At 39.7% G+C, this 13,354-nt stretch overlaps 1 protein-coding gene across 1 annotated transcript in view; it reads left to right on the forward strand.

Annotated features, from left to right (window-relative positions):
• Scai (suppressor of cancer cell invasion) overlaps window positions 1–13,354 on the forward strand; it is a 175,288-nt gene that overhangs the window by 138,004 nt on the left and 23,930 nt on the right. Inside the window, exons 10-14 of the mRNA XM_004662802.2 lie at window positions 2,536–2,637; window positions 2,990–3,091; window positions 4,146–4,224; window positions 7,335–7,434; window positions 13,087–13,168. Of these exons, the coding sequence (XP_004662859.1) occupies window positions 2,536–2,637; window positions 2,990–3,091; window positions 4,146–4,224; window positions 7,335–7,434; window positions 13,087–13,168 (465 nt within the window). The remainder of the gene's footprint in view (window positions 1–2,535; window positions 2,638–2,989; window positions 3,092–4,145; window positions 4,225–7,334; window positions 7,435–13,086; window positions 13,169–13,354) is intronic.

The raw sequence follows: 13,354 nt of genomic DNA on the forward strand, positions 1-13,354 counted from the left end.
CTGGAAGCCCTGGCGCGCCCATTCTCTCTCTCCCTCTATCTGTCTTTCTCTCTGTGTCTGTCACTCTCAAATAAATAAATAAATAAAATTATAAAAAAAAAATAAAAACCCAAAATAAGTAAATAATAATAATAACAAATAAATAATAAACAAAAATATCCTTAGAAAGTACAGCTAGCAGAATTTGTTATGTAGCTCAGGGGATAAGAGTACTTCCCCAGCATGCACAAAACCCCCAATACTGCATACAGCAAGTGGGATATGCTGGCTGCATGCCTATAATCTTAGCACTTTGGAGGTAGAGGTGAGAAAATCAGAAGTTGTAGTTTATCCTTAGCTAAATGGCTAGTTTGTGGCCAGTCTGGCATCTATGAGGTTGAGGGTGCTAATGAGTGTTGAGCTGCAGGACTGAAGGAAATTGGTGCAGTCTTGGAAACAGGGAGTATGAAGGTCCGAGGGTGCCTGGCATGAGTGGTCAGATGAGCACCAGCAGGCTTATACTGTGGAATGTATGTCCTCTAATGGCATGAAAACAAAGATTTTTAAGGAGTAGGTCTGCTGGATGTGTGGCACATGCCTGTAATCCAAGCACTTGGAAGGTAGAGCCAGAAGGGTTGCTGTGAGTTTGTTGCCAGTCTGGGTTACATAGTGAGCTTTAGGCCAGCCAGGGTTATATAGTAAGACCTTGTTTCAAATAGAAAAAAGAAAACCAGGCAAACAACAACAAAACCAGACTAAAATTAGAACTTGTAATTTTGCTGCATATAGAGTTTGCTCCTTGGAACAATTATGAGAAGTCAGGTACTGTGGCACAGGCTTGTTGCATCCCTAAGACATGGAGGGAGAAATAGGAGTTGAGGCCAGCCTGGGTTGCACAATGCGGCCCTGTAATAACTCTCATACAGCTATTTTACCCTAAAACATGTGCTCTTATTACATGACACATTTTAGACTGAAAGGACAGACAGATATGTGGTTGATCATAAAGTATAGGAGGGCTTCTTTCATTCTGTTGTGTAATGGTAATAGTTGACGAATATGTAGGAATTTGGGACAGTCATAGCATATTTTAGGAAATGCAGTTCTATGTTGAAAGATTAAATGTATTTAGAATTTCCTTCTTTATGCTTTTGCTCTGTGAATGGTTGAAAATCAAGTTTTGTTAGTCTTCAGAAAGGTATTAAATATGAAAATATGACTGGTGTGTGGCTCAGTGATAGAATGTTTATCTGACATGCATAAGACCCTGGGTTTTATAACCAATACCGTAACACCGTAGCATGTGTGTGTGTATAAATGAGTTACATTTTGAAACTCCAGTGAAAAATTTTGTTGTTTCATTTTTCAAAGTAGGGTTTCTCTCTAGCCCAAGCTGACCTGGAATTCACTATGTAGTCTCAGACTGGCCTCAAATTCACAGTGCTCCTCATACCTCCACCTCCCAAGTGCTGGGGTTAAAGGCATTTGCCTCCACACCTGGCCTCCAGTGAATAATCTTCATATACAGATACTCACCTTAACTAAAAAGTTAAATGGCTTCATGGTTAAAGGCACTTGTTTACAAAGCCTGACAGTCCAGGTTTGATTCCAAGTGCCCACATAAAGCAGATATGTAGAGTGGCACAGGTACATGCATCTGAAGTTTTCAGTGTCAAGAGGCTCTGGTGTACCCATTCTCTCTCTCTGAAATAAATAAGTAAATAAAAATATATAAAAGAAAATGGAAAAGGATGCAGTGTAAAATATTGTGTAGTGCCAAAAAATCCTCAAGAAATTATAAATGAGTCTAAACAATATTCTCAGCCTAGCTAAAAGTTAGCATGTTTTGTAGGGCCCATGCTTTTAAAAAATATATTTATTTATTTATTTGCAAAGGAATGAGGGTAGAAAAGGAGCAAGAAAGGGAGAGAAATGTGAGTATGGGAGCATCAGGGTCTTCTGCAACTGCACATGAACTCCAGACACATGCATCACATTGTGTTTCTGGCTTTCCATGGGTGCTGGGGAATCAAACCCAGGTTGTCAGGCTTTGCAAGCAAGTACTCTAACCAATGAGGAATCTCTCCATCTCAGGACCCATGTTTTTATACCTCTTTTTTGTTGCTGTTTTAAAAATACATAAAGAAATTGGTAGATCAATGGGGATGTGGATAGAAGGAGAAACGTGATGGAGCAAGCCTGAATGTGCTAGTCATGTATATCATATGGTGATCATATGTCTGTGCACAGTTCTTGTGAAAAACTTCATAATGAAAGCCAGGCGTGGTGGCACATGCCTTTTATTTTAGGACTCGAGAGGCAGAAGGAGGAGTTCGAGGCCACCTTGAGATTACATAGTGAATTCCAGGTCTGCCTCCACTAGAGCTAGACCCTACCTTGAAAAACAAAAACAAACAAAACTTCATAATGAAATATTAGAGACTAAAATACCACCTGTGATCAAGAATACAAGAAAAATATGCAAGAATAAATAATGTAATTAAACACCAGAAGTTCTGCCCATTACACTAATGACCAGGTTTGTTTTTCTTACAGGTTAAATTCAGTGAGTTAACTGTTGACATGTTCCGGATGTTACAAGCCCTGGAAAGGGAGCCAATGAATTTAGCTTCCCAGATGAATAAACCAGGAATGCAGGTGATTTTTTTCCCTCACATTTGCCAGTGTTGTACCTCTTGCTACTTCTGCTTCTCTTGGGGTACATGAATGTGAATAAAGAACTTTCTTGCACCAGGCATGATGGCTCATGTCTGTAATCCCAGCACTCAGGAGGCTGAGGCAGAAGGATTGTCACAAGTTTGAGGCCAGCCTAAGTTACATAATGATTTCTTGTTTGTAAACAAACAAAAGAATTGATGAGACATTGAGACCTTGATAAGCATGATCATAGTATAGTGTGTAGAATTTGGATATTTGGTAGAAAGGAAATATGTCCAATATCCAATGTCCAATATCACTTCTGTGTATTGTTTTCGATGTGTAAATGTAGGAATCAGGTGACAAGCCTACAAGACGAGAAAACCCCCACAAGTATCTGCTCTACAAACCAACCTTCAGCCAACTGTACACATTCTTAGCAGCATCTTTTAAGGTATGTGTGACCCAGTACCTTTATATGTGTGTTTGCATACATATATATGTTTGAGAAAGAGGGACAGGCAAAGAGCTAGAGTGAATGAGTATGGGCATGCCAAGGCCTCCTGCTGCTGCAAACCAACTCCAGACGCATGCGCCACTGTGCATCTGGCTTAAGATGGGTACTGGGAAATTAAACCCAGGCCCTCAGGCTTTGCAAGAAAGTGCACTTAATCGCTAAGCTATCTTTCCAGCCCAAGAAATTGTTATATAATGGATAGTATGCATTTGATGGACTTATAGTATCACTATCCAGATATTGGAAGTAAGTGTTTAGGTAAAATATAAATATTTAAAATTGCTTTGTGAATAATGACCCCAACTATAGCTATTTTTAGAAAGGTAGTTGCTTATCATGTGAAATTTTTTTTCATCAGTTAATGAGAATATTGATTATTCTCCTCTCTCCAGGACTTTAGAATATTACCTTATGTTTAACAGTGAGTACAAAGTGAAACTGGAGCATTTATGTGTGCAGGGAGTTCTAGGGGACATTTTGACCTTGTTATACCACAGTGTGGCTACATGCCTATAATCCCAAAATTTGGGCAGGAGGATCTTGAGTTGGAGACCTTCTTGGGCTACTTAACAAAACAAGTACCAGGGGAGCCTGAGCTCCATCACAAGACCTTACCTCAAAGAATAGATACTGAGAGGTAGAGGAAGTTTGCCTTTTAGAACACTCTTCATTTCCAGAAATTTTTCTCTAAATAATGGTTGTTTAGTTTTCTTTCTTTTTTGGGGGTGTGTGTGTATATGTGTGTGTGTGTGTGTAGCAGGATTTGGTCTTTTCCAACTTTTGTAACAGTTACACATTATACATCTACAATTAACCTTTGCTATGTAGCTAGTTTTAGGTTGTAACCAGCAGGAATGACTTTTCTTTTGGAAATAACAGTATGTTAAATTTCATTGCTTCCCCTATATTTCTACAGTATCCTGACATTTGAATAATAACTCTGTTGTTCTCCTGTGTGTGGTTTTGTATCTGTGATTTTCTTTAATTTCAGGAGCTGCCTGCCAATAGTGTGCTTCTGATTTACCTGTCAGCCACTGGCATTTTTCCCACAGGTCGTTCTGATAGTGAAGGTACAATAAAGGAATGCTCCCCATCGTGAGCAGGGCTTGAATTCTCTTTATTTTCTACAAGACAATGGCCCACAGCCCAGAGACCCCTTAAGCTTCCTAAAAAAGCTTTCAAATTTAAAACTTACTCTATTTGTTAAGGTGTCAACCTTGCAGATAGCCCTGACAATTTTTCTTGCCTAACTATTATACTTTGAAATCCAAAAATCACTAGACAATTCATGTATTAAATACATACTTCACTATCAAATTGGCTGAAGTTATATGTGGATATACGCATGTGGAGTTTGATGTTTTGGCAATGAAAATAATGGTAGAATTTGCCAGTTGACAATTTACCTCACATCATTGAATTGTTCTAAGCTTTCGGTGCATTGGGGATCTGATCAGTGGCTATATTCTGGCTGAAAGTCTTTGTAGAAATCAGTGTACTTTGTAACTGTGAAAGTTCAAGTCCTTGTTATGATTTTATTTTCAGTCCTTTCAATTTTTTTATCGATTCAACCTGTGCGATATTGGGATGCTATTTCAGAATAAAACGTTAAACACTTCAGAAAATATAAGTCCAAAAGTTGCTCTGAGTATCTTGGATGTAAATAAAGAAATTAAATTTTTTGGGAAAAAGAATTTTAACATTTTTCAACATTTTCCTCCTCATCTGTTTGTTGAAATCTGCATTCCTTTATAAAATGCATGTCCCTACCATCTTCCTTGCATGGCCTACAAATTCTCTTAAAATGTGAAAAAGAAAACAAATACCAAATCTGATCATCTTTGCATTGCAGTAATGTTTGAAAGGGATATAATGCAACACTGAGAATTAAAAGTGATGCAAGGGGATGGGGACATAGCTCTGTGGTAGAGCACTTGCCTAGCATGCACAAGGCCCTGAGTTTAATCCCTTGCATTGGAAAAAAAAGGTGGTACAATACCATAAACTGCATTAGTTTTTAATTTAAAAGTCATTTATGTTATTTTAGAAATATGCCTTTTAAAGAGGTATATGCATCTGGAGTTCGTTTATAACAGCTGGATGCCCTGGTGTGCACTCGCTCACTCTCGTGTGCGCTCTCTGTCTCTCTGTCTCTCTCTTTCTGCCTGCCTATTTTACTTGCTGTCTCTCAAATAAATAAAATAAAATAAAATTTTAAAATACACTTTTGTTTTATATATTAAGTCTGGTTTCTGGGTCTCTCTTTGCATATGGAGCCCTTATTGCAAATTTTCCAAGTTATTGTAGGTGATAACTGAATGATTCTTTCACAGAGATTATCTGAACATCTCACAAGTTGAAATTGTTCAGTTAGCTAATTCTTATGACCAGTGGGAAAAGTGTAACAATAAAATCAAAACTAACGTAGTTGATATATTATTGATAATAATTGAATTTTTCACATACTGAAATTTGTCAGTACATTTTTTATAATGGTAAAGAGAATTTTCAAGTCCCATTCAAATCTTTCTTTAAACTTTATAATGAGTAGTAGCTCATTTAAGATATAGGCCGGGCATGGTGGTGCATGCCTTTAATCCCAGCACTGGGAGGCAGAGGTAGGAGGATTGCTGTGAATTCGAGGCCACCCTGCGACTCCATAGTGAACTCCAGGTCAGCTTGGGCTAGAGTGAGACACTACCTCAAAAAAAAAGAAAAAAGATATTCACTGCACCAAGTGTGGTGGTGCACGCCTTTAATCCCAGCACTTGGGAGGCAGAGGTAGGAGGATCACTGAGAGTTCAAGGCCAGCCTGAGACGACAAAGTGAATTTCAGGTCAGCCTGAGCTAGGGTGAGATAATGAGACTCTACCTCAGAAAACAAACAAACAAAAAGATATTCACTGGATTAGATGTAGTGCTGTGCCCCTGTATGCCTAGCTGCTTGAGAAGCTGAGGCAGGAGGAGAATTACTGATGCCCAGGAGTTTAAGACCAATCTGGGCAATGTAAACACAACCGCAGCCCATAAAGATAATAATATATGTGTAAAAAACTTACATGTAAAAGATTAAAGCCAGTCGTGGTGGCTCACACCTTTAATCCCAGCACTCAGAGGTAGAAGGATCTCCATGAGTTTCAGGCCATCCTGAGACTACAGAATGAATTCCAGGTCAGCCTGAGCTAGAATGAGATCCTAACTTGGGGAAAAAAAAATTATATTTAAGAGATTAAGATTATAGTTTGTACCTTTCTTTTTTTTAATGAGAGAGTTGGTACACCAGGGCCTCCAGCCACTGTAGTCGAACTTCAGATGCGTGCACAGTCTTTGTTCATACACCATCTTGTATATCTGGCTTACGTGGGATCTGGGGGGTTGAACATGGGTCCTTAGGCCTCTCAGACAAGCACCTTAAGCCTTCTCTCCAGCCCCTGCAGCTTTCTTTCTTTCTTTTTAAGGTAGGGTCTTGCTCTAGCCCAGGCTGACCTGTAATTCACTGTGTAGTCTCAGGGTAGCCTTGAACTCATGGCAATCCTCCTACCTCTGGTTCCCAAGTACTGGGATTAAAGGCATGCACCACCATGCCCAGCTGCAGCTTTCTTTTTAAAGTAATTTTGTGAGGAGATTTACATATTGTTTGCAATATAAATGTTATTTTGAACATCCAAGGTCTCCATACCTTTTCACTCCCCAAATTTTTCTTAATCTTTATTTATTTAAGAGATTGAAACAGGCAGAGATAGAAAGAGAAAATGGGTGCACCGGGGCCTCTAACCACTGCAAATGAACTAACTTGTGCATCTGGCTTACATGGGTACTGGAGAATTGAACCTGGGTCCTTAGGCTTCATATGCAAGTGCCTTAACCACTAAGCCATCTCTCCAGTCCTCACTCCCCAAATTGATGGGATGCTAGAGATTCTTGTTTTGTTTCTCATTATATTCTCTTTGAAGAAATTGGTGAATACTTAAATGATTATTTATAATGTTGAAATATGCAACATGCTAAAATCATTTAAATATTCACTTTAATAGAATTTTAAATTTTAAAGTTATTTATATGTTTTAAAATTATCTTATATTTTTATCAATGGGATACTTATATGGTACTTTTACATCTGAACATCAGATCAGTGCTACCCTCCAGTTGAATTCTAGGATTCTTCCCTTTGTTTTTGTAGGGCCTTACGATTTTGGAGGTGTACTTACTAATAGTAACCGGGATATTATAAATGGAGATGCAATCCACAAACGAAATCAGTCCCACAAGGAAATGCACTGGTATGTACTCTAGTGTCTACTTTTATCCTAGGAATCATAACTCTCTCTTTAGAAAATATTAAGATAGGGCTGAAGAAATAGCTTTGTGGTTAAGGCGCTTGCTTGCAAGGTGTAAGGACCCATGTTTGGCTCTCCAGATCCCATGTTAGCTAGATGCACTAGTGCAAGGTCACACATGCCCACTAGGTGGCGCAAACATCTGGAGTCTGATTCCAGTGGCTGAGGTCCTGTGGTGCCAAATCTCTTCTTTCTCTTTCTCTCTAAAAAAAGAGAAAATATTAAGATAAATGGTTTTTCTGTACCAGAAGAGATTCTTTGTAGACTACTGTTAATAACACTTACATTTATTCCTCCATGAAAGCTTGCTTTCTCTCCTATTTTTACAGTGTGTGTGTGTGTGTGTGTGTGTGTGTGTGTGTGTGTGTGAGTATAGGTGCGTGCCTGATACTCCGTGTGTGGGTATGAAGGTCAGAGGACAACTCTGGGAAGTTTCTCTTCTCCATCCACTCTTAGGATTCTCTTGGCTCTGTCTCCCATTACTGTAGATGCATTGAGATTATAGGTGTTTTTGTCACTTTACAAACAAGGGTCTTTTACTTCGGAGACATATCTCCAGCCCCAGGTTTGCTATTTTTTTCTTTCTTTCTTTTTTAAGTACTATCTTTCTATAGTCCCAGGCTGACATCAAAGTCACAGTGATCCTCCTCCCTGTGCTTTCTGATTGCTGGAATTAAAAGCATGTGCTGCAGCCAGGCCTGGTGGTGCACACCTTTAATCCCAGCACTAGGGAGGCAGAGGGAGGAGGACCACTGTGAGTTTGAGGCCACCCTAAGCCTACATAGTGAATTCTAGGTCAGCCTGAACCAGAGTGAGACCCTACCTTGAAAAAAAACAAAAAAACAAAGCAAAACAAAACGGCATGTGCTACCACGCCTGGCTTAGTTTTTTGTTTTTTGTTTTTCGTTTTTCTTTGAGATAGGGTCTCACTCTGGCTCAGGCTGACCTGCAATTCACTCTGTATTCTCAGGGCAGCCTCAAACTCACAGTGATCCTCCTGCCTCTGTCTCGCCAGTGCTGGGATCAAAGGCGTGGGCCACCAGGCCTGGCTAGTTTGTTCTTTTTCTAACAAATACATGAAAATGTACCCAAAAGCAGTCATCATTAGAGAAGCACAAATTAAAACTATAAGATGGGCTAGAGAGATGGCTTAGCAGTTAAGTGTTTGCCTGTGAAGCCTAAGTACCCCGGTTCGAGGCTCGATTCCCCAGGACCCACTTTAGCCAGATGCAAAAGGGGCCGCATGCATCTGGAGTTTGTTTGCAGTGGCTGGAAGCCCTGGCGTGCCCATTGTCTTTCTCTCTATCTGCTTCTTTCTCTGTCTGTTGCTCTCAAATAAATAATAAACAAAAAAATTTGTAAAAAAACTATAAGAAGATATTCCCTCTCATTATTGGAATGGCTGTTATCAAAAGACAAGTTACTATTGCAGAAGAGGTGGCAGAAAGAATGTAAGAGCCAAAGGAATGGTAGGACTCCTTACAACGGGCTCCCCCCAGACACAAAATGGCCTGGATATCCATGACCTCACAGTGCCTGACACTACCTACACAAGATCATCATAATAGGAGGAAAAGATCATGATGTCCAAATAAAAGAGAGACTGATTGAGATGGGGAAAATGGAGCTTCAAAGGGGGAAGTGGGGGAAGGGAGAGTATTACCATGGGACATTTTTTTATAATCATAGAAGTTATTAATAAAAAACAAATTTTTGGAAAGAAAAAAAAAAGACAGCTGGGCATGGTGACACACACCTTTAATCCCAGCCCTTGGGAGGCAGAGGTAAGCGAATTGCTGTGACTTTAAGGCCACCCTGAGAGTACCCAGTGAATTCCAGGTCAGTCTGGTCTAGAACAAGACCCTACCTCAAAAAACAAAACAACAACAAAAAGCCACAAGTGTTGGTGAGAATGAGAACAAGGCGCTCACGTAGACCTGACATTGGGTGGAAATGTAAATGTAAATTGGGGCAGTTTTCATGGAAAACAATTAGAACGTTCCTCAAAAAGTTAAAAAGAGGGCTGAAGAGATGGCTTAGTGGTTAAGGCACTTGCCTACAAAGCCAAAGGACTAAGGTTCCACTCCTCAGGACCCACATAAGCCAGATGTACAAGGTGGCACATGCGTCTGGAGTTTGTTTGCATTGGCTGGAGGCCATCGTATGCCCATTATCTCCCTCTCTCTCTCTCTTTTTCTAATAAACAAATAAAAATAAAATATTTTTAAAAGTAGGGCTGGAGATGGGTGTGGTGGCACAAGCCTTTAATCCCAGCACTTGGGAGGCAGAGGTAGGAGGATCACTGTGAGTTCGAGGCCACCCTGAGACTCCATAGTGAATTCCAGGTTAGCTTGGGCTAGAGTGAGACCCTACCTCAAAACTCCCCCCTCCCCCCCAAAAAAAAGTAGGGCTGGAGAGATGGCTTAGGAGTTAAGGTGCTTGCCTGCAAAGCCTAAGGACCCAGGTTCGACTTACCAGATCCCACATAAGCCAGATGCACAAAGTGATGCATGCACACAGGTAGCACATGCACCTAAGGTGTACACATCTGGAGTTCATTTGCAGTGGCTAAGGCCCTGGCATGCCAGTTCTCTTTCTATCTTGCTCTCCTTCTTGTTCTGTTTCTCTCTCTCTCTCTCATTTAAAGAAAAAAAAAAAGTTAAAAATAAGCCTGATGTGGTGGTGCATGCCTTTAATCCCAGCACCCAGCATTCAGGAGGCAGAAGTAGGAGGATCATAAGCTTGAGGCCACCCTGAGACTACATAGAGAATTCCAAGTCAGCCTGGACTAGAGTGAAACCCTACCTCAAAAAAAAAAAAAAAATTTAGCCACTAATTAGCTTGGCATGGTGGTACATGCCTTTAATCCCAGAACTCTGGAGGGAGAGGTAGGAGGATCGTGAGTTTGAGGCCATCCTGAGAATATAGAATGAATTTCATGTCAGCCTGGGCTAGAGTGAAACGCTATCTTGAAAAACATAAAAATAAAAATAAATGGAGCCACTGTAAACCAGTGAATATATCTAAAGGAAATGAAATTATGTCATTCAGTGAAATATGTCAAAGACATATCTGTACCATCATATTGTTTTTAATATCATTCACAAAAGCTAATATATGGAGATGGTCAAACTGTTGGACATTTTGTGCATATGCCCATACAAATACTGAGTCCTGGAGTGGAGAGATGGCTTAATGGTTAAGCCAAGGACCCAGGTTTTATTGCCCATTACCCACATAAGCCAGTTGCACATGGTGGTGCTTGCATCTGGAGTTTATTTGCAGTGGCTAGAGGCCTTAGCATGCTCATTCATCCTCTCTGTCTGCCTCTTTCTCTCTTTCTCTCTCTCAAATAAATTAATTAATTAATAAAGTATATTCAGTAAAAAAACTGTATATTGTATATTCTGTATACTTATCTTTAAAAATATATTTTAAAAGAAATATTAATGGGTCATGAAGAAAAGAAGGAAATCCTGCTGTTTGTAACATGTGTAAACCTAGAGGACATTAAGTGAAATATGCCAAATTCAAAGTGATAAATACAACATAGTTTCACTGACGTGTAGAATTTCTAAAATATCATACTTACAAACAGAGGAATGGTGGTTGCCAGAGACTCAGGATTATAGAAAATGGTGAGATGTTGTCAAACGATAGAAACTTTCAGCTATGCGTTAAATTGTGTAGTTTCCTTGAACTTTGATAAAAGAACTTGACAGACACAAATACAGCCTTTGGATATATTGTTTAACCTGAACATGGTAATCACTACATAATGTGTACATGACATAAATACGTATGTCAAATCAGTGTGGCGTTATAGAGATATGTATGTCAAATCAATGTTGTATACCTTTAATATATATAATTTAGCACAGTATAAAAATATATTTTTTAATTCATTATCAGATAATTGGTCAGCAAAATGACATTTTATGTATGTACATTTGCACTTATGTTGATAATGTGTGCACACTATCCTCCATGCTGTGGAGAGAGCATGAGCACCAGAAACATAGCATTGGTTTGCAATCATACATTGCATACTCTATAGTCATCCCATGTGATTTTGGTGAAAATGTACAAGTATAAGGAACAGTCAAAGGTTTCCCTCCTTGTCTGCGATATTAAGATGTAACCTAAAATAATAAAAAGCTTCAAAAGAATTTTTAAGTTACTGAAGTATACATAAAATTATATTAGTATATCTTGTTTCCAAATCATGTTCTTAGGAGCTTTTAAACGTGAAGCAGAGTGATTGGAAAGACGGTTTAGCAATTAAGGGGCTTTTCTGCAAAACCTAAGAACTCAGGTTCAGTACCCACATAAACCAGATGCACAAGGTGGCACATGCATCTGAAGTTCCTTTGCAGTGGCTTGAGGCCGTGGTATCCCCTTTTTTCACTCTCTTTCTTTTGCTAATAAATAAAATATTTCAAAAACAAGTCATTGCTTTAATCCCAACACTGGGGAGGCAGAGGTAGGAGGGATTACTTTGAGTTCAAGTCCACCCTGAGAGACTGCATAGTCAATTCCAGATGAGCCTGGTCTAGAGTGAGACCCTAACTTGGAAAAAAAGGCATTTGATTGTAAAGCCAGACAACCTGTGTTTGATTCCACAGTACCCATGTAAAGCCAGATGCACAAGGTGTCACATGCATCTGGAGGGGATGGATGGATGGATGGATGGATGAATGGACGGACGGACGGACAGACAGACAGATAGATAATTTGAGAGAGTGAGGGATGAAGAAAAACAGAAAGAGGCAGGTAGAAAATGGGCACACCAGGGCCTCTAGCCAATGTAAGCAAACTCCAGACACATGTTCCACCTTGTGCATCTGGCTGATGTGGGTACTGGGAATAAAATTTGGGTCCTTGGGCTTCATAAGCAAGCACCTTAACCACTAAGCCATTTCCCCAGCCCAACATCTGGAGTTTTTTACAGTGTCAGGAGCTTCTGATGTGACCATTCATACTTTCTCTTTCATAAATGAATAAACAAGTATTTTTAAGTGAAGCAGGGGTTTTGATGCTATGAACGTAGTCATTGTTTTAAGGATATAGTTCTTAGCTTTGTGTTTTATTTTTATTTATTGGCTAGGGGAGTAGAGTGAGAGAGTATGGGTGTTCCAGGGCTTCTTGCACTGCAAATGAACTCCAGACACATGCACCACTTTGTGGACCTTGCTTTATGTAGGACTAGGGAAGGAAACACAGGCTAATAGGCTTTGCAAGCAAGTACCTTTAACTATTGAACCATCTCCCCATCCAGCTTTAGGTTTTTGTTTTTTTGTTATTACCATATATGTTACCCACATTTCTCTTGAACTCTTGGATTCGAGACTCTGCCCTCAGCTCCCTCAAATTCTGGGACTACATACCCCTGCACAGACTTACGTAGACATTGTTCTTCAGTTAGAATCAATTTGATTCTCCCAGTAAATACAGAATTTCTTTTTCTATTCCTTAATCAGTCTTCGTTTTTCTCTCAGTACTGTGATTTAAAACTATCGGTTCACCAAACTGTAGAGTATGATTTCTGAGATCTGGCCATCATAGTTACTCAATTGCTGACTGTTGTTTCCCCAGCCTTCATCCCGGAGATCTGTATCCATTCACAAGGAAGCCCCTGTTCATCATTGTGGACTCCTCCAATAGTGTGGCCTACAAGGTGAGTTCCAGGAGACCTAGTGCACATGCTAGACTGTGGCAACAACCCAGGCTCCTGCTCTTACTGTGTGCCTTTTCATTTATGCTTTGTTTTACCTATTCAATTTTCAGTATGTATTTAGTGTTTCTTTTCTTTTGAGGTTGTGCATGCTAGTCAGGATCTGGTGCTATGAATAGAAACAAGAAG

Source organism: Jaculus jaculus, chromosome 1 (genome assembly GCF_020740685.1).
Source record: "Jaculus jaculus isolate mJacJac1 chromosome 1, mJacJac1.mat.Y.cur, whole genome shotgun sequence".
In the NCBI taxonomy this organism is placed as follows: domain Eukaryota; kingdom Metazoa; phylum Chordata; class Mammalia; order Rodentia; family Dipodidae; genus Jaculus; species Jaculus jaculus.